A 23,465-nucleotide genomic window follows, 5' to 3' on the forward strand; every position below is an offset into this window, starting at 1 on the left:
CCTAATTGATCAATTTAAAATCTTAAATAGGAGGTGCACAATGGGAACATGTAATTAAGATTCTGTGAGAATTTTTATTCAATTCCATTCAGTGATATAAGAGGAGTAAAGGATAAAAGATGGCTCCCCTCTGTCCCTAAATTAACAAATGACAAAGTCCATGTTTTGCTATGTGAAACCCCTAAACTGATTCAGATTGAATCTAAAATTGAAAGTGTACAATGGAAACATGTAATAAAGATTCTGTCAAAGTTTCATTCAATCCCATTCAGTGGTATAGGAGGAGTAACAGATAACAGATAGAACCCCAATGTCCCCATATTAAGAAACGTGTCCCCATATTAAGAAATGTGTCCCCATATTAACAAACGAGTCCCCATATTAAGAAATGTGTCCCCATATTAAGAAATGTGTCCCCATATTAACAAACCTGTCCCCATATTAACAAATGTGTCCCCATATTAAGAAATGTGTCCCCATATTAACAAACGAGTCCTCATATTAAGAAATGTGTCCCCATATTAACAAACGTGTCCCCATATTAAGAAATGTGTCCCCATATTAAGAAACGTGTCCCCATATTAACAAATGTCTAAGTCAATATTTTGGTATGTGAAACACACAAATTGATTAAAATCAAAATAACTTGTAATAAAGATTCTACGGTATAGAAGGAGTAGAGGATAAAAGATTGGTCCCCCTACGAAATGGAAGGAAGGATGGGCAGAAAGACTGAGGGAAATATGAACAGACATGCATGTGAGGGGTATAGAAAAAGGTACAATAAAAAAAATAACAATAAATTTGTAGAACATTGTAGTACATGTTTTAGGTTCTGCATGTATGTGTAAGTATAGGTGGCATTTCTTAATGATCCATTAAGTCAGAATGCAATTCGTATCATTAAGAACACTGTGGCCAACTTAATTTCACCTGTATAACCTCTCATTACAATATCTTTTTTTGATACACTAAAAATGTTTTGATATTAAAATCAGTCGACCCCAAGTTTTTCTCAAAAGGTACTTCAGGCCCAAATGTCACGACATATATAGACTAAATATAATTCATTACAAAATTAAAATCATACAAGATAAGTACGTTTCAAGTGTTTCACAAAATGCCTAATTAAAGTATGTTAAAATATGTTAAAAATCCCAGGCCAAATTGTTAACTTGATGGACTTCTCCAGTGTCATAGCCTACCTTATATTGACTTAATGGATGTTCTTCTAACAGGAATAAATCACAACCACACACTTTTAAAGCATAAGTATCACTATATTCCTCTATACAACGTTCAGCATGTTCCTTAGAAATACCCATCATTCTACTTCGTCGACGAATCGTCTCTGCAATCACATTAATTGGATAAGCATCATGTGCCACTTTCACTGTGAATTTACTCCTAGAACTGTCCTCAGATACAACCCATATACAGATCACAACATCATTTTCTGAAAAAGAATAAAAAACAATATATTCTTTTTACATTAGAGATAAAAAATAAAATTACAATTATACAAAGTTAATCAAACTGAAATGTTTTAAAATGTATTGCATTATTGTTACAGGATTAAATCGAATGAAATAGACACAAGGCACAATACACATGTAACCCTTAGTTTATATTTAAGGTTTGTAGTCTGAAAGCTTTCATAGTATCATGTCCAAAAAAAGAATAAGATTTAAATATGATTTAAACTATTCTACATACATTGAAGATGTCACAAACCCAGAATTTTTTTTCCAATTTGAAATTTCAAACAAAGAAGCAATGAGAAACACTGACTTATTAAATCTAGAAAGTTGAAGCCTGTTTTGTTAAAGACACAATTTTACTGGTTTCAATGTTTCATTGCTTCATACTGATTCTACTACTTCAGCCTTTAATAGTAGTACAGGAGAGGTCAACATACTCATTTCCCTAATTTTATCCTGTAGATGAGATGGTAGTACAGGGGAAGACTCCAGATCAGGAGGATAGGCATACAGAGCTTGGCTAGCCTTTCCTCTCCGCTGTCTTTCATCTATAGCTGATTTACAGACTTCTAGTATATTACGACGGAATGTCATCACTTCCAGATCTTTTGTATCGTTAAACTGTGTGATATGGACACCAATGGTGACACCTACAAAACAACAACAATCTACTTATGGCAACTTTTATTACAAAAAAAGAAAAAAAAAAAAAGGAAAAAACAATTTTTAACAACCACATGTATTCAGCAATAACCTGTCTTAGTGTTCACCTGTATTCAGCAATAACCTGACTCAGTGACCACCTGTATTCAGCAACAACCTGTCTTAGTGTTCACCTGTATTCAGCAATAACCTGACTCAGTGACCACCTGTATTCAGCAATAACCTGTCTCAACAACTACCTGTATTCAGCAATTGCCTGTCTTAGCAACCACCAGCATTCTGCCATAAACAGTCTTAAGACTATAATTAAACAATGTTGAAATAACCCTAAGTAGTACATTTTTTTTTTATAAAAAAATAACCTGTATTATTCAGTATATAAAGACCACCTGTAATATTTGATCATAAATTTGTTCTCCCTGGGAAGGTTACTTATGAATTTGTCCTCTCTGAGAAAGTCACATGTGAATTTGTTCACTCTGGGAGGGTCACTTAAGGCAGAATTGACTGTACATGTACATGAAACTTTTGCCATATTTCAAATCTAATACCATCCTCAAACATTTGTGAGGGCTTAGTGGCTGATTACTGGAGGTTTAAAGGTAAACAATTTTCAGTACTTGAAAACTTTATATCCTATAAAGATAGCTACTTCTAAGTCTTGGACTTCAGACAGAAAATGAGTAATGCTTTATTTTTATGTTAACATAGTCCTGTATTTAGATATGTATTGGGAAAATTCCTACATTTAACTCCCACTTAAATCAACCAAATCAAGAACAATAACTCTTACAAAATATAACAATCAAAGTACAAACTAAGACTGATCAGATGGTCTGTAAAAGTTTCTGAATTAGGTGGGTTTTTGACATGCATGAATCACCTCCTGTCTGTTTTTTGTTTTTATTTTTTTTTGTATATAAAATCTGCTGCTTAAAGTTAAAAGTACACACAAAGGTAATGAAATGATAGACAATGGTTCCTTGTAACATAAACTCTAAGATGTGGCTAACCCATCCTTCATTTATCATCTAAACAGGAAATGAAAAAAACCTTTAAAAACTTTTTACCACAAAAAATGTTTTGCAGACAGAAAAATTTAAACTAAATATTTGTCACCTTTACAAGATATTTATAGTAAACAAGTTTAAAATACTTGTAGTCTGGCTCTTAAAATGTCACTTTAAATAAATGTTAACAAGTGGTTTGTTTACTGCAATGATTCACACACAGAAGTACTTAGATGCCCATAACAGACTGATGTTTTCATTTCTCATTCCTCTTTCAACATTTATTTGAAGTTCAGGATAAAGGAAATGATCCTTGAAAGGCCCTATCAAAGACAAAACACACATGTTTGTATTAAAAGTATAAATTTGTGCCCCTGTCATTGCAAAAACGAAATAAAATATTGAAAACCCAAAGGCCTTCAATTATTAAGTGCGATGCCTAGGTGCCTAAAGCCATAAAGATTTGAAAAAAACATTGTACTTGACAATACTCTACTGGCAAAGAAAATGGTATACATAAAAGCCTGGGTAAGACAAAGTTATGCATATAAACATGGGCAAGATAATGTAATACATAAAAGCCAGGGCAAGAAAATGCCATATATAATAAATTGGCCAAGAAAATGTTACACATAATGAGCAAGACAATATTTTACATAAAATCCTGGGCAAGACAATGTTAAATGTAAAATCCTGGGCAAGACAATGTCAAATGTAAAATCCTGGGCAAGACAATGTTAAATGTAAAATCCTGGGCAAGACAATGTCAAATGTAAAATCCTGGGCAAGACAATGTCAAATGTAAAATCCTGGGCAAGACAATGTCAAATGTAAAATCCTGGGCAAGACAATGTTAAATGTAAAATCCTGGGCAAGACAATGTTAAATGTAAAATCCTGGGCAAGACAATGTTAAATGTAAAATCCTGGGCAAGACAATGTCAAATGTAAAATCCTGGGCAAGACAATGCTATATATATGTAAGCCTTAAAGTATGTTTTTAGTAGAAATCAGGCAAAATGGGAAAAATCGGAAACATGCATGTCAAAAACCAACCAATCTGACAATATCATAAGATCTTTTCAACAACTGAAAGTTTCTTTTAATCTATCATAGTTTTCAAGATATTGACTGAAAACTATTATTTCAAGGGCAATAACTCTTACAAGGAGTCTGAAGACTTTTGTAGTCCTAATAATATGGTTCACTTCAGCTATTGAAAGAATTTGGATAAACCTAATGGTTTAGGAGATGTATGTGAAAAACTACTGTCTGATCCCTATGTTCTATTTTTAGTAACGGCGGCCATGTTTTTTGACGAATAAAAAATCCCCACATCAGTTCTATGCAGCATACCCCAAGGAACATTCATATCAAGTTCAGTTCTCATTAGTCAAGTAGTCTCAGAGGAGAAGAGTTTGGTATAATTGTTAGCGATGGTGATGGACGAGGACGATGACGGATGCCAAGTGATGGTAATAGCTTACATGGCCTTTGGCCAGGTGAGCTAAAAAAGTCATTTTTCATCTCTCAAGGGCAGTAACTTTTACATGGAGTCATCTGACAACTTTGATCCCCTTAAGACTTTTGTAAGCCTTATAACAAGGATCATTTCCACAACTGAAAGATATTGGCTAAACAGTTTTGGAGATTTATGCAAAAATTTGCTGTCTGACTCCTATGTTCTATTTTTAGTAATGGTGGCCATGTTTTTTAACCAATCAAAAATTCAAATAATCAATTTGTTTAGGATACCCTTAAAACAAAAATACCAATGTTCATTGAATTCTGTACAGTAGTTTCTGAGGAAAAGATTTTTGAAAGTAATAACATCAAAAATGGCAAAAAATGCCAAAAAAAGGGCAATAACTCAAACATGGGTGATACAAGCATATCTGCTGTTCAACCCCTATAGTCTATTTTTAGTAACAGCAACTATGTTTTTTAACAGATCAAAAACCCTAACAGTCATTTTGTGAAGGATACTCTAAGGAAAATTCATCTTAAGATTCATCCAAATTCATTTAGTAGTTTCAGAGAAGATATATGAAGAAACTGTTAATGACAATGACGATGATGGAGATGGACGCTAAGTGATGGCAATAGCTCACATGGCCTACGGCTCAGGTGAGCTAACAAAGCAAAAATTGTCAAAATCGAAAGTAAATGTACAGTAAAAAGAGAATTGTTATGATAAAATCCGGATTTGAAATAGCGGAATTCCACTAAAAAGTGAAAAAAAAAACATCCCTGCTTGAGTAATGATAATATTAAACAGATTTTTCTTCACCACTGTGCCCAGAAATGATGACGTGACATAGAGCATGTTGATCTTCAATTTCTTCCTTATTTGATTTCGATTGAAAAAAAAAAAACAAAAAACACCTTTATACTAAAATGGGTAATGCAGAAAATAAAACAATTCTACACAGATACAAAATGTAACCTAAAATGACATTAGTAATTCCCTATAATAAATACCCTTCGATTAACTCCTACTTCATATCCTATGATAACCTAAGTAATTCCCTATAATAAACTCCTACTCAATGATTCTATAGTCGTTAAGGAATGTGATCAGTGTAGACTTGATGTTTGTTTTTATGTATATTGTTATTAATGACAACAGATTAAGACAGATTTGGAATGTACCTATATTACATGTGGAGTAACAGTCTTCTGTATTCATTGGTTTTTATGATCATGTGATGTAAAGGTTATTCCACGTACAAGAAGCCTTGTTTCTATTTTTAAATATATTGACGCTATGTTTCTATTTATCTGTATATTGGCGCTATACTTCTAAATTTAGATCCGGATATTAACCGTTCCGTTCCATAATTACTCTCAGCCAATCATGGTGGAAGTGCTTAAGACAAAGAAGACAAACAGAAAACATTATCTACATATGTAACATATAAATTAAGGACTTTCACTCAGTCAATACGTTATATATATGGACCTATTAGATTATATTGACCTCGAACTTTGTCCTCAAACAATATAATCAGATAGGTCCATGTATAACATATTGACTTCGTTAAAAGTCAATAATTGATAAAAATGTCCAATAATTAGAACTTTAAAATCATAAACTGAACACCTAATGCAAGTTTCTCATGATAGTGATCTAAGAGTCAATTTAAGGGTATTAATGATAGCCTATAAATTGTTCCCTTTATTCTATTTTTAATTGATTCCTTCTTGAAGCAGAGGGCAGTAACAGAGAATGACATAAGATGGCATGTCATCTTAAACTTCTTCTATGAGTTCAAGGAACATGAAGAAGCTGTTACAGCATATTTGAAAATGGCCAAACATTCAGTCTATTTGACAGGAAGAATTGTCTGTGACCTCATATGTCTTATTAATTTACCATAGGAATTGCTCGATGTTGCCTAACTAGAAAATATAGAGAATTAATATTTGTTAGAAGGAGTTCAAGTACTAAATGTAAATAACTAAACACATAGTAACTATTAAACAAGTAACATATAGTAGTATAACTTTCAAATAGCTGTGCCAAATCATGTTAGAAATAGATTATGACAAAATGACATCCATGTATACTGTACCAGGATTTTACATGGTAGGACACTAACAGTCATCTGGTTGTCCCTGGCCTACCTTATTTGAGAGAGGACTACCTAGAGATTTTAACTGCTAGTCCTTTAAATTGGGCAAGACTATACCCTAATTAATTCTTAAAATTTTATTATTCCTAATGACAGGACTACTTAATTCATCTATCAGAAAGTCTTGTGGGCTACATAGAAAGAAAAGCTGGTGTCATACCCTGGTCATAACCCTTTCTCTAAATTTTGAGGCTGAAAAGATTCCCATCGAAATTCATGATGACTGTTATGTGAAATTATTTATCAAAGTGTTTCATAGTAATACAGTACTTCAGTGAGTGTACATGTAAGTACCGAGGAACAACTACATGTACTTCTAACATGAATGGCATTTTGAAGTGCTAAACATCTAAGAATACCTATTTCAAAATTCAGCATTTTTTCTTCTCTGTTACCAACAGGTTCAACAATTTTCAAAATAGGCTGAAATAATCTCAAGTCACAGAATCTCCTGGTCTCATCATAGAATTCTTCTTTTCTAGCATCTTGAGTAACGCTTACAAAGATATAAGAAGCTGGCTCATGAAGCATTTCATACAGGGGAAATAATTTTGCTTTAATCCATAGTTCTGATTTGATACGTTCCAGAGTCTCATCTCGGCTAACCTCAATCTGAATGATAATTCCAGTGGGCATCAGACAGTCTACAATAACAGTTGAGGGCATCAGATGATGCCCCCATAATTCTCCAGAACTGGGTGGCATTTTACATCAGAACTGGTAAACGTTTACACATGTAGTTCTATCTTTACTCAATATGACTATCAGTGATGATAAAGAAATCTGAAAATATCAAATAAACAAATAATAGAATGGCCTCATCCTTGCATTGAGTAAAACTTATTTACATGGTCTCATCCTTGTATTGAGTAAAACTTATTTACATGGCCTCATCCTTGCATTGAGTAAAACTTATTTACAGGGAAGATTAACAGCTTCTAATAAAGGTAAGTCAGCTTGACATGTTGAAGGGGAGTTTAGTTATCAAAGATTCACATTTTTTTTAACCAACAGGCCAAAAACCATATTTTGAAGAATTTTTTATATGCAATGTAGGTGTAACTGGCCTGTAAGTGGAATTTTTAGCAGCATTCTTACCAGCCTTGAACTTGGCATTTACTGCTTTATTGGGAAGACCACAATTAACCCTTCAAGATTTATTCTCTCCTTTTCTAACAAGCCAAAATTCCTGTTGGAAAACAAATTGTCAAATCACAGCACTCGTACAGGACTGAATTGATACTTTACCTTACATGAAGTACAATATATTCCCTTTGTGACAGTACCAGTCACATCACAATTATATTGTATATTCATTCATAAACAATATGCATAATTACTACAGCAAATAATCCATTTAGTGTAACAGTAAAAGTTCTCCACTTAAATATATGCCTATGGCTATGGTAGAAGAGTCCATCAAAACATGTTTATAAAATATTAAGCCTTCAGTATACTACATCCTTACTGTGCAGGTGTTACTTAATCTAATTAGAGGCTACTAGTACATGTACAAGTATCAAATCAATGTCGTTTGCACCTGGCTGATAATAACTTTACCGTATGTTATTATTAAGGAAATGACTTGTCCTTTTTAGCTTGTTTGTACTTCCTAGAGTATTTTTAGGTTTCTCAAGGACAGAACTGATCAATACTGCTATTAAAGATATTTGACTGTGAAGGACTTCAGGGGTAGATAACTCATCAGTTTGTTTTGATCAAAGTACATTAACCTTCGGCCTTTTGGAATGCAGTGTTTAATGTTTATTGTAGCAGTAAAAACAGCCCTTCTTGTAGCAGAAGAATACACTGTACAAAGATATTAAATAACAGGATAGGATGTTTGATATGTACAGGCACAGTTTGGAGTTTCTGTAGGAATTTCCCTAAAGCTTTGAAGAACAGTTCAAAAGAATTATTAACTGATAGTATGTTTCAAATGCATATTTTATGTAACTCGTATGATCTTTTAAGAGGAAACAAAAGTAGATAGTGAAAAACATTACTTCCTCAACTAACATAACCTATATGGCTTTTTAAATTTTGACTCCTAAATTGAAAGTTACTATATAAAGTGTACATACATTTCTACTCTTTTTCAACTGATTATACAACATCAAATAGAATTCCCCAACAGTTAATTACAAGACAATAATACTAGAGAACATGTTGATTAAAAGGGTACATGTGTGTAAAAAAACAGACAAAAGGGGTGGGTCGGGTGGGGGGGGGGGCGCTTTCAGACACCCATAACCTCCCCTGAAAATCTAAATGTTTACTGGACAAAAGTTGTCATACTCCAATTATACTCCAATGAATGGATTGTCTATTGTTCTATGTAAATTTTATACTATTTATCTTATTTTCATTAGTATACTAATGACTTCTAACCTGTGACACAAAATAACATCTTATTTCACTGTTTAATTAAAAAAATCATAACTATCTACATATAATACACTAATGACTGTTACAAAACCCCTTAACATCAAATATTTAAGTCCATAAAAAGTTGATAATATACAATTTCATAAACAACTTACACTGTATGTACATCAGTCTCAATCAACATGAAAAGTCAAAATACATCTGTATATATGCAATGTTCAACAAAGATCCAAAAGCCAATAGAAGTAGAAAGCAGAGACTACCTGGCCTATATACTGGACAAAAACAATTTCCTACAGTCACGCCTCATTTATTTCAACCCAGACACTCTGTGGTTTTATACTGAAGTGCATTTAGTGCATTGGAAATAAACATGTTTTCAAAAATAAACATTCTTCAACAGATACAAACAACCCCCAGGGCTATTGTTATCTCAATGATAAGTACTTCCTATTGAGTGGCAATTCAAATGACCTTTAATGACTTTCAAAAGTCTTGAATTGGAAAAATTAAGTTGAACAGACAATAAATTATCAGTTTAAATTCCTTTACTAGAAAAACATTTTTTGATTGCTAATTACATTTTTAAAGATTAACAAAAAAAGATAGTTTACAAATAAAGAAGAAAGAATTACCAGTAAATTAAGTACTAGTCAAAATAAAGTTCAGTTACTGCTGATGGTAGAGGTGTAGAAAAACCATCAAACAAACAATGCTTTTTCAGTCTATATATGCTGTATTTTTAGGTGACAATCCCCCTTCTTCATTTAAATGTGCATTTTACAGGAAACCCATGCATTCATCTCTCACTAAAATGAACCAAATCTAAATAAGAATGATAACTCTGTCAAAGCACCAATTTCTTACACATTTAACATAATTTTTATCTTTTAAGTGTAACAACGGAATGAAAAACTAAGTCTGTAAAGAACAAATTGTGCTGCAACACTTTTTCTTTAAGTGCTAGTACATGTATGTATTCACTTTAAATACTACAAATGCATGAAAGTGCAGATCTAACACGAATTTTTCAGTCTGTTCTAACAAAAACTTTCTTCAGCTACTAGCCTAAACCCCCTTTTTTAATTACTTCCAATGTATATTTAAACAAACTTTTGCCAAAGTTCTACTAGTCCTCTACAATTTTTCATTTTCTTACAAAACTTCAATCAATAACTAATTTAAAAAAGTTAAAACAATATTTGGTGTTTTTTTTAATTTGATAAAATTGTCAACCAATTAGGACTAAAGTAAAAAAATGAAGTCAAAGGTAAACAAATAGGAATAGAAGTTCATTAATGCTACATGTTAAAACTTTATCATGCCACTTTATATAAGTTTTCCTGTCCTGACAGAAAATAATTCTTTAAGACTTTTATGAGTCATTTATATTTTTGTTGGTTGGGGAGAATAAAAATACCATAAACAACCAAACACAAATATACTGCTAACTTCCTATATACATTCATTTAAGGACATGCCTTTATAGAGCTTTTGTTACCCAGAAATTACATCAAAATACAGATCATTTCCCTTTACAAATTAAGTATGGGACTATCTAAAAATCAGGTAGAGAGGTAGTACATCATACAACAGTTGTTACTTCCTAAAAACAACTCTTACTCTGTTCATTTCCTTGAATCTGCTTTACATGTATATCAGGAAATAATTTTTGACTGGCTATAGTATTAAAATTCTGACAGGAAATTTTCCTGTACTTTTCTACAGATGAACTCAACCAAATTTGAAGAGGTAATATCTCCAGTAACTTACTTTTATTTCAGCTTTAGTTGTTGAATACAGTTGATATGAGTCTTACTGAAGGATATACAACTAAATGATTTTTTGGATTAAGATATGTGTGAATCACTAACCATAAGCTCCTGCATGGTTTTAAACCAGAGTTGTACTTCAGTAAGAAGTATATATTCTCAATAAATTACGCTTAAACCCATAGTTTTTACTTTCCCCCAACACCTATAGAAAGGAACACTTAAGAAAAATAAATCCACATGCTTCCCCCAACACCTATAGAAGGGAATGCCTAAGAAAAATAAATCCACATGCTTCCCCCAACACCTATAGAAGGGAACACTTAAGAAAAATAAATCCACATGCTTCCCCCAACACCTATAGAAGGGAACGCTTAAGAAAAATAAATCCACATGCTTCCCCCAACACCTATAGAAGGGAACGCCTAAGAAAAATAAAACCACATGCTTCCCCCAACACCTATAGAAGGGAACGCCTAAGAAAAATAAATCCACATGCTTCCCCCAACACCTATAGAAGGGAACGCCTAAGAAAAATAAATCCACATGCTTCCCCCAACACCTAAAGAAGGGAACACTTAAGAAAAATAAATCCACATGCTTCCCCCAACACCTATAGAAGGAAACACTTAAGAAAAATAAAGCATCAAAATAACTACACAAAATTCATCACTATGTAAACAGGGCAATTCCATACAGATTTAAGGAGATCTTGAATGCCTTCAAACATATCATGAATGATTTTCCAATTTAAAATGAACCATCATAAGACTTGTGTGGTAAAACCAGACCACAAACCTTGGTGCAAATCTCTACCATTATCTATAAAAAACAACCACAAAAAAAAAGTCCAATCCATTTAAAATACCAGCCCTTGACCACAGACGATATAGCTAACAATTGTTTTCTGTTTTGGTTCGATAAATTAAAGACAAGGACAAATTATGTGTAATCGGCACAGAAACCAAACCATGGGGACAAAACCTGAACTGGAAACTAACAGGTACAAAGAGACAAGGCCGATCATTGAAGTCAATTAACATTAAAAATATTAATTTGTATATCAGTTTATTGTTTATACAGACTAAAAATACAATTAAGGTTGATGACCGAAATTAAAATAAGTAATGCAGGAAGCATACCAATAGTACAAATCTACTTCTGTAACTGGATCTGTAGTTGATCTTTATACTAACAGACATCATTTGGTAGGCAGGAAGTCTGAATCACACCAATGTTACTGGACCTGGAGTTGTAACAACAGACACCATTCGGTAGGCAGGAAGTCTGAATCACACCAATGGTACTGGACCTGAAATTGTATCAACAGACATCATTCTGTAGGCAGGAAGTCTGAATCACACCAATTGTACTGGACCTGGAGTTATATTAACAGACATCATATGGTAGGCAGGAAGTCTGAATCACACCAATGGTACTGGACCTGGAGTTATATTAACAGACATCATTTGGTAGGCAGGAAGTCTGAATCACACCAATGGTACTGGACCTGGAGTTATATCAACAGACATCATTAGGTAAGCAGGAAGTCTGAATCACACCAATGGTACTGGACCTGGAGTTATATCAACAGACATCATTAGGTAGGCAGGAAGTCTGAATCATACCAATGGTAATTGGACCTGGAGTTGTATAAACAGACATCATTAGGTAAGCAGGAAGTCTGAATCACACCAATGGTACTGGACCTGGAGTTATATTAACAGACATCATTTGGTAGGCAGGAAGTCTGAATCACACCAATGGTAATTGGACCTGGAGTTATATAAACAGACATCATTAGGTAAGCAGGAAGTCTGAATCACACCAATGGTACTGGACCTGGAGTTATATCAACAGACATCATTAGGTAGGCAGGAAGTCTGAATCATACCAATGGTAATTGGACCTGGAGTTGTATAAACAGACATCATTAGGTAAGCAGGAAGTCTGAATCACACCAATGGTACTGGACCTGGAGTTGTATCAACAGACATCATTAGGAAGGCAGAAAGTCTGAATCATACCAATGGTAATTGGACCTGGAGTTGTATAAACAGACATCATTAGGTAAGCAGGAAGTCTGAATCACACCAATGGTACTGGACCTGGAGTTGTATAAACAGACATCATTAGGAAGGCAGGAAGTCTGAATCAATCCAATGGTACTGGGCCTGGAGTTGTATCAACAGACATCAATTGGTAGACATGGAGTCTGAATCATACCAATGGTACTGGACCTGGAGTTGTATAAACAGACATCATTCGGTAGGTAAAATCTGACATTGCATTACCCATGAAAATATAAGTAGCTAATAATGTAACAAAATTGTACAGTTGCCTTGCAATGCAAATATTAATGGGAATACAATGTAAGAACAATCATCATGCATGCAACAAGATTGAAATCATCGATAAAATTGTCAACTCCTATCAAAATTTCATACATGTATATGTACATGTATTTTACAACTTAATAGGACTAAAATTGTGACTTTCATAGATTATCAAAAGCCAATGATTTCCAACATAAAACTCTGGTTTCATGATGCATTGCTGATAAGGCAAGTTTCTCATCATAAAAAAATGTATTCACACAACTGTAACTACTGGTATGAACAGCCTGAAGACCTAAGCTACTGACAATAGTATGAACAGCCTGAAGGCCTAAGTTACTGAGTGTATTTTATAGCTGACCTATCAATCCTGGTTACTACCCAACAGTTCATAAAGTCAAAAGCCAAAGAGTTATTCATTAAATGTGGTTTAAGATATCACCATAAATTTAGTTCACTTATCTCCAGGGATCATTTCTAGTGCTAACACCTTAAAGATCTTAGACTTATTTATTTGCACCTAGTAAAAAAGTGACTCCACTGTGAAGGGTGGAGAATTTAAAATTTTGGTCGATAGTAGTGTATGGAGGGTAACTACAGAGATAAATATGTTTTAACTATTATAGAAACAGAATCTACTTCAGTAAATGGTTGATTATTGATTTTCAAGAAGTAAAATACTTTACTCATCCTATTTTAACAAGATAATTACATGTATTTTACAAAAGCAATGCTCTTTTATTCCAGGAAATTACTTAAGAATATGTAGACTTTTTTATCATGTCACTGTGGCTTTAGTTATTACGTAACAAAAAATTCTATTTCAATATTTGTTATTATAATTCCCTTACTATTGAAATGCATTAAATGTTCCCTACTTGTATCTCATTACATACATGTTTATTCTTACTGATCACCATTAAATACACACCAGGGTGCACACCTAGTTATACTGTTTTTCACCATATTCTATGGAAACAATCCATAAAATCATGAGTTTTTTTGTGAAATTTTAATATCAGTACTATGGAGATATTCACAATCTGCAGAGCGTACTTTGCAGTCAAAATTTGTTGAAAATACCGAGAATCGATAAAAGTAAACACCTCTGTCAGGTTACTGTGTCAGGTATATGGGTGTCAGGTTACTGTGTCAGGTATTTAATCTATCCTGGAGACTTTGGACAAAACATTTAAATTCTCTGAAACACCTTCAACTCATTTTAAACAATAAATATAAATACACAGTAAAACCGGAACATTAGGCCAAGAAAAAAATACAATTTTTTCCCTCTGGCCTTATGAACCTATGTCAAAGTTGTGTTCCATTCATATACATAGTAAATACACCTGCACATGCTGAATTCAGACAGGTGTCTGTCACAATTACTGTGAATGGTATCATTTTTTATGGTTGCTAATTTTCACGAATTCTATCAAATGAACAATTTTGGGAGTATCAAATTTTGTAATTTTATGAAAAATTGTATCTTAGTACAAGGCCATGTAAGAACCAAGAATGTCCTTCAGTATTAATGAGTGACACATTTTCAGACAGTTCATACATGTACTACAAATAAAGTTTGAATGAATGCAGAAAATGCATTTAAAAAGTTCAAGGAATTCAAAAGGATAGAAGAAAATCCTTCCTGATTCTAGAGAATGAGACTACATGTACATGTACATGTATGTTAAACATTACAGGCTTTAGTTGTAAAACTTAGATGTACATTTTGTACAGGTTAAAAGTTATGAATGTCTTGAGCAAAATGAAATAGAAATTACCATTTTTAAGGCAACACTGGCTGTAATCAAGCTATCAATGCAGGTGTATATTTGTACATTCTTGTTCCACAGAAAGTTCAATGACTGTGTGGTTAATGTGGTCAAAACTAAACACAAATATCATAATAGTACAACTAACACTGTAGGAGTGTTTCAAATACATCCTGTGAAATATGTAAATTTGTGGCCCGTAACTTGTAAACAATTTATAAATAGTTGTTTGTGTATCAGTAGTGTCTGGTGAACATCACATACATGTATCCTTTCAATTAAATGATTAAATGTTTTGGTATATTGATTATTAAGGAATCTCATTAACTTTAATTACAATTCATTCATATAATCCAATAGAATTTGTTTACATGTTTACCAGTAACATCATACCCAGTCACAACAAGTTCTAATAATACAATTATTTAAATTACTGTAGAAATAAAGCTAATTATTCCCTATTAATGGCTGAAATGTGAATCACATCATCTGTCTGGGAGCAATTCATGTATCAATTAATACAAGGCACTTCTATGGATCTACTGATATGGCAATACTTGTTTGTTAAATCTTTTTGGGTGTGTCAGTAAGTTTTCTTTGCTCCAGTAGATAAACTTGTTTTCTGTCATTTAAAATTTATAATGCGAGGAAATGAAAGGATAAATATTTAATTCCCTGCATGTTCTCAAAATCTAAGTGTTTACTGGGATTTAATCAAAATACTCATATACTATGTCAATAAATATCAAATGAGAAACATATAACAACATTTGAATAAAAAAGGAACACAATAAAATCAAAGACTGAAGTCTTCAAAGTCGCTAATCGTCAAATATTCTCTGCCACTGATTGTGGGTTTCTTTCAAGATCCAAAATGGCATGAATGCAATATGCTCTAAAATCAGGTGGCTTCTGCTAGAATCTTGGTTCCCTTGATATGCTTTCTCTTTCGAAACCGTGATTTTTTCAATCAAAATTACCAGGAATCAGATTAAACAACTAGCAATGGCTATATGTAAGAAGAAAGATGTTCATTCCAATTAAAAAGCCCTTTGACAGAGCATAAAATTACATACAAATGACTGATATAATTATTGATTTTCTTTTTATAATATGTGAACACAATGTAAATATCAATATAACATTACATCCATTAATACCATACCAGTATACATATGGGTTGATATCAAGGGCCCTGATAATGTATATGACCTATATAGTCATTTGTAACAAGCCCCTGTGTTTGATTCGGAAACTGGGTAATATTACATAAATTCAATGCTAACTGATCACTTCATCTTTTCATCTAAACTTCCTGTTCTCATACAAGCAAAAAACACACATAGACATGTATATGATATTTTAGCAATTTTTGGGTCACTTATGATAATGACAAGGGAACAAGATTAAACAACTGGCAAAGAATATTTATAGATATCGGGGCCCTGCCTGAATCGGAAACTGAGTAATGTTCAATGCTAACCGATCATTTAATGTAAACTTCCCGTTCTCATACAAGCAAGAAAAACACGCAAAACACACGTGTGGTAATTCAGAGGTAAATTTTTTATCTTGTAGGAAATTAGAACTATGACGCTATGGCAGTAAACACAGCATAACGTGGAGTAGTAATATATAATTATGCAAATTATATGCAAATATAAAATACTGAAATTACGAGTGCAAAAAGTGGCAAACAATATTAGCGGCTTAAAAAGAATAATCAAAATCAGAAGACATGCATTCCCCATGGGTATTGGTAAAACATCAATTTTGGAACCTTCCTTTAGAGGTTAGTGAAATCATATCAAAATTACATAATAATTGGTCAATTACAACTAATGTTATCACCAGAAATGAAGTGTCAACAGACGACAACACCGACAATTGTGCCATAACATTATACGAACAAAATTTTTTGCTGTCATTTAAAACTAGGTCAAAGACACAAATGGTCAGGTTGCTGTAAACAGGAAGTAGAAGCGTGATAGACCTGAGATTGCATCCCACGATATGGGACCCAAAACTGAAGCTGCATACCAAATACCTAGTGTCTGTGTTTGTAGTTGCTGAGAAAAATGTTACAGAAATATTTACCCATTCACCTGACCGACATCCCCCATTCTATAGGTTGGTTTGCGTGAGTGCAATCTGGCCAAAAATGAATAGCTGTATTTTCAATGCTCTTAGTCGTAAGTGAACCCTGTTCTTGTAGTAGTCTTCATTTTCTTTGATCTTTTCAAGGAAGTCTTTTTCCCCAACGACATGGCAAACCTAAGCGATCAGTGGATGGATATTGCTGTAACTGCAGCTGCATCATCATCATCATCTGGGTTGGCCTCTTCATCAGTACTATCTGATGCCATGGTAACCACTCGTGTCATTTTTCAGGGGAAGGGAATGTCACAAGAAATTGTTTCGGAAAAATGTATGCTAAACATATAAAAATGTTGAGAAAACAATGAATAGGCAAATCCAATATCTTAATTACAATACTAGTATACCAGTATTGTACAAAATTTTGAAAAAAAATCACAATACTGGAACAAATTTTTATACTAGTATTGCGATCGCCAAGTACAGGAAATTTACTCCCCAATAAAGAAAACCAACATTACAAAAAGATCTGAAAGCAAATTAATCCAAAAATATTATGTTTGGAAGTCTCATTACAGGAAGTTACATGTACATTTGTACATATACAATGTACACAGGAAAAACCGCTACATTTATTTTCACATGTTCTATAGAAACATGTTTAGGACCATCATGGAAATAAATCTTACATCAACATGTAAAACACATGGAAACATAAATTCCATTACAGAAATTGAGACAGTGTGAGTCAAACAGGAAATCTCCTACACGCAAATACATGTAACATTCAAAATGGATCGACAGGTCACAGATATTCAAAAATCTGATAGACTAGACTGGTCATTGTGTACAAATGGCCATTACCTAGAACAGTAGAAAATGAGGTTTGGGTTACCAGGATATTATATCTGAGGAACAATTAAGCCTCAATTTGAAATCATGAGACGTACCACATTTCAATCACTGAGATGGCATACAAAAAATGGCTGTGGACATTTTAAATCTAAAAACCATAAATTTTCGCTGTTGTAGGAATTTTTTATGATTTTGATTGACTAGGAGCATCACTTAACCAATCCCATTTACCTAGGTGTTGCCAGGTGTAACTAACAATTTCCCCATGACATCACATGCTACTTGTATTTAGCACAAACAAAACATCCATTGAAAATATATCCGGAAATTTTTGTCTTGAGTTGACTTTTGAGCATTAGAAAACCCTTGAAATATTTTCTAGCAACATGAGAAATATTTTTTCAAAATGACCTTTGGCTTTTACTGAATCTGTTGTTACACAAGTATAGATTGTTTTGTATACATGTTAATGTACACTAACACATATATATATTTATCCCTGGCATATGCAAATAAACTTTATTGACATTATGTAGTTTTGACGACATTGACAGCAAAAGTACCTGTAGGGTACCTTCCCCCAAAGGTACATGTACATAAACATTATAGACCCCTTCACTTAATTTTATGAAAATGACTTGATTTTCTCAAATTTCTAACAATGTCAAAATAATGCAAAAGAAAATGTTACTGAGTGTAAAATAGATATTTTTGAACTAATATTAGGGATTAATTCATTACAAACAAATGTATGTGTATGTTAAAATCTGGATATATGGAGATTTTTTACACCTTCTGTACCTTATTCACTGAGGATGAAGACTTTCATTGTGATATTAATGTATCAAGACACTTTTGGTCACAATATGATATGATACATTTGACTGATGTTTTGATCAATACAATACAGGTCAAAAACAACTTTTTTTAAAACAACTGATGAAATTCAAAGTAATAGACTCTAATCTGAAACCTGGCTTCAACAAAATTCATCATTTTTATATCTGTTCAATATCATTTATTCCGAATTGAAGATATAGAACAACATGCTGTTGTGCATTGTATCGTGACGTAGGTGTATCGTTACAGCCCAACTGTCCTCCCTATGGCTACGCTTCAGTAGGAAAATGATGGTTTCTGGCCCTTTTTTTGGTCCATTCCTAAACAGTTCACACCTTAACCACAAATAGTACTACCAGCCTTTCTTTTGTGGTACAGAATATTTAGGAACAAAATCAAAGACATCCATATACTTTTACTGGAGATACAAACGTACACTGTATTTATATTCTATAAAATCTTGATTATTTTTACCCTTTTATGTCCCTAATTCAAAACAAATCATGACCATAATCCTTAAAATCAAAACAAGCTATATTTGTTGTTTAGAATTTATTTGCAAAATTTCATAAAAATTTAACAATTAATATTTCAACTAGTAACAAAAACCAAGTGTCTATGGACGAGGATAATGCCAGTTGAATAAAAAAGGATATGCTAATTTTAAAAATAGGATGAAAATCATGCATGCTGTTGGTGTCACTTTCATGTTACCCATAAAGCTCTCAGATTTGATCAAGCTGGATTTTTTAACACTGTATCTCACTTTCATAAATTGGTTACCAGCAGTTAAAAATTTATAGCCAAAAATTTGTCTTTTGATGTCAGTGAGCTTACATGTATAGGGGAAAGTTTTTTATTTGTTTCAAATGTAAAATGTCTTTATTTCGACATACATATACATGTATTAGATATACATGTATGAAAATACGGCTTAGGACTTTTTCATTATTTAGATTTTAAAATAATAAATTTCCCTTTCATGTTCAGAAATATACCAGTTTCCCAAACATAAAGTGTTTATATTTCTCCATTGTTAAGGTATGTTTTGTATACCAGAGCTTCATTTTGTATATATAATAGGCACTTTCTGACTTAGCCATCGTTGCCTGAGAAACTCGCTTTTGAATCAAGGTTATAAAAAAATGTTGGATAGGCTGCATGGAAAAATTTATTTGATATCCAGGACTTATTGAGAAATTGTCTGTTTCTGACAATGAGATTAACGGTATATATATAATGGACAGTTATATTGTCACCATCATGTCAATATATTTTCTGAACTATGGCAATTTGTAGCTGAATGTTTGTACTGCAAACAATTAACTATAATAAAAAAGTGAGCACACAATAAAACCTGGTTAAAAACACAACTTCTATCAAAAAAACCTGTCCTTGAGATACAAAATGTAACTCTTGAATTTTCTCACTATTGAGTCAACTGTCAGTTTTAATGACATAAAATGGGTGATTTCAAGTATTACAATAGGCCATGTAATAATATGAATAATGCATTATTTATACACACAAAAAAATTTACCCAAGCCTTCCTATCTTTTGGGTCATATATGTATTTTAGGGCCAATTGTCTATGCCCCACAAAAGTGATCCCTGGTCCCATGTCACAATCAATGGGATTATTTCACTGGGTCAAAATATATCATTACACTGTTGCCTGCACTTTTTGCTTATACATGTACATGTACATATCAAACCCTTAACTTCACTGGTGAAAAATCGAATGTGGTAATGACAACTACCATACTCCCAATATGTAGGACAGAAATCCTGGTAATTGCCATTTTGACACTGTTTGTCACCAATGAAGTCTACCAGTTTTGACTTTTCTACCATTTACATACACGATACATGACATACAGAATGTAGACACAGGCATAAAAGTCACTGAAAAGAGTCACAGGCATAAAAGTCACAGATAATTAAGTTCCTGTATACAAAAAAAGAATGTGGAGTTGTTACGGAAAAGATCAACTGTAAATGACTTTTGCATTTTTTTTTATTTTTGTATTTTTCATTATTCATTTTATATCATTCAATACTGAAATTAAGGAATTTTATATTATAATGGTAAATTGATGTCTAAAAAGTTGAGTTTAGATGTAATTTTTACCAGTAGTACAAAATATTTCAAAAAAAAAAACTTTGAAAAGGAAACACTTTTAAAGTAAGTAGGTTTTGTTTATTATGAAAAGGAAGCCATTTAGTTTCTTAATATACTTATTACGTGTACATTGTATTTAAAAGGGGGAGGGTGTATCCACCAGAACAAATGTTACAATTATTACCTGGGACCTATCTGCATAGTGTAATTTGTTTTACAAGAATGGAAAGGCAGGAAAGCAATGAAAATTTGTAAGAAAACATAGCTACAACTGATGTGTACAAATGCATATGAAATCATACCTCCTAGCACGGCCTAATCTAGAAGGAGAAATGAGCAAAAACTTCTTGTTTATGCTCACTTCTCCCATTTGTCTTTGACAGGAAAGAGTTTAAATATTAGATTATATACATCAAAATGTCAATATTGTCATTTTTCAAACAGAATTTACTAAAACTTCTCCTTGTCTTTGATGTACAATGTTTTTTTTTAGAATTACATTTTTGTATGTACATGTACTGTAATATATCAATATTTATCCTGGGACTGTTTTCCCGAGCAAATATTGTGACCTTTTGCCCAATGACTTTTTTCCTACCATAATTATGACTTTTCTTCATGTGACTTTTTTCAATTCATCAAAACATGTTTTGAAAAAATAATACAAGAATCAAATGTCTGGAAATATTTGATGTCTTTATAATACATTTAATTGTCATTTAGTAGTTCTTCTGGTATGTAAATCATAGTTTTTGCTGCTATTTCTTTGAAAAAATTGTTCAAAATTGATGAAAATTGGTACAAGAGTAGCAGTTGAGATACATGAAATTTGATAGAGCTTTTTTTTATATGTTTGTGCTGGTAAAACAGATCACCAAGCACAAAATACTGATAACAACAGTATTTTTCGGCATGAGCATGAGTGTCAGCAGACTTACTGACTGAATTCCGTCTCCCCGTTAGGAGAATCGAGCCACTAACAAGTCCTCTCCATCTTCGTCTCTCATTACTGTGGTTGCGTCAGTCCATGATTGGTAGCCAAGATCTTATTTCTCTTTCTATTGTTCTTTCGATGATTAAATACAAATCAAATCTTAGATTTTTCTAAGATAGGGTTGGTCAAATCATGGCACCCGAATGTTTACAAAAATGACATGATTAACCTGGAAGCCCAGGTAATATTTTCATTCCACAAATTTCTCTAAATATAACCCCAGGTCACCAGTGATGTCTTCTGTCTTTTGATTGGCTGAGTGAAAATGACATTATTTTATTTATTTTTATTCGTTCTAATATTCAAATTCAAAGAAAAATATGTTTAAATATTTTTTTCAAATTACTTATATTTTTCGATATAAATGCACAATTATAAAGTCAATTCAAATAATCTTATTTTATTTCATAAGTGGCAATTTACTGATACAAATGTATATTGTGCATGTCCGTCGCTGGTGACCTGAGTTTATATTTTTAGCAATCCTAAGGTCACTTATGATATTGACCGAGGAACCAGATTAATGACGTTATCAGCTTACCGATACCACACAATTCAACCCTAAGACATTTGGAACCATGACAACCCACAGTTCCTTACCAAAGCTAGACATTTCAGCCCATACTATTTCAGACAATAGGAGAATGCATAAAGACAATTAAAAAACACATACCATCACAAATTTAACCATTTTGGAAGTAAATAAAATAACAGGGCTGACAAAAAAATTGAAGGGACTTTTAACAGGTGTTTGAATTCATATGTTTCTGTGGGAGTGTTAAAGGTTTCACCTTCCTTATATTTATTTGGACTACATAGTCTCTTCGTTTGCTTTCACTTCAGGAAAAATCATGAAACAGACTGAATTAATAAAAACCAAATTCAGTTTTAATGTTTAAAACTCAATAATACAACAAGAACCACCTCCTTCATTGGATAACCAGTGTATTCAGAGATTTGTTTATGTTGAATTTGTTTTCTTACAAGTACATCTAAAAATGACGGACAAGAAAAATATTGTCAATTTCGTATGTTTGTAATATGTTGAAGACATGTTTTACCTTTCCAGAAATCCAATAGTCTCGTCAGTTTTCGCTTTTATCTTGTTGAAACTCCCCAGCTGATCCAGAACTGCTTTCTGGTGTTTGTCTAATCCAGCTACGATCTCGATTCAGCAGTAAATAATATGAAAATAACTATTATCGGTCGATAAAAATATCTTTATAATTTTAAGAATAGTATTATCAAATATGTAATTATTCTCACACGATTTCTTTTCATTACTTTTTATACAAATATTATTTCCACAAATTTAGCCAACTACTAAAGTATAAAAATTATAAAGTTATGCAACGACGTACATTTTATACCAGTCATTCAGTGGAATCCATAGAGTTATTGTAATTTTCAAGAGATAAACCACACAAGATATTACTAAGGGGTTTTTAAATGTCCTTGACTACCCTGTCGGGTCACGCACCGCCACGGACGGACCACA

The 23,465-nt window shown here is 32.7% G+C and overlaps 1 protein-coding gene across 5 annotated transcripts in view; it reads right to left on the bottom strand.

Annotated features, from left to right (window-relative positions):
- LOC148602199 (phosphatidylinositol 4,5-bisphosphate 3-kinase catalytic subunit alpha isoform-like) overlaps positions 1 to 23,462 on the bottom strand; it is a 42,864-nt gene extending 19,402 nt beyond the window's left edge. The window contains exons 1-4 of one of the 5 annotated variants that reach the window (XM_088556707.1): positions 23,029 to 23,457; positions 7,148 to 7,571; positions 1,919 to 2,131; positions 1,206 to 1,456 (exon numbers count right to left, since the gene is read on the bottom strand). In XM_088556707.1, coding sequence (XP_088412833.1) covers positions 1,206 to 1,456; positions 1,919 to 2,131; positions 7,148 to 7,493 — 810 coding nt within the window. In that variant the 5' untranslated portion in view covers positions 7,494 to 7,571; positions 23,029 to 23,457. The other 4 variants (XM_088556709.1, XM_088556711.1, XM_088556710.1 and 1 more) reach the window with 4 other exon arrangements.
- Between the last annotated feature and the right edge of the window lie 3 nt (positions 23,463 to 23,465).

Source organism: Perna viridis, chromosome 12 (genome assembly GCF_037379345.1).
Source record: "Perna viridis isolate PV_CMFRI_1.1 ecotype Kerala chromosome 12, ASM3737934v1, whole genome shotgun sequence".
Lineage (NCBI taxonomy): Eukaryota > Metazoa > Mollusca > Bivalvia > Mytilida > Mytilidae > Perna > Perna viridis.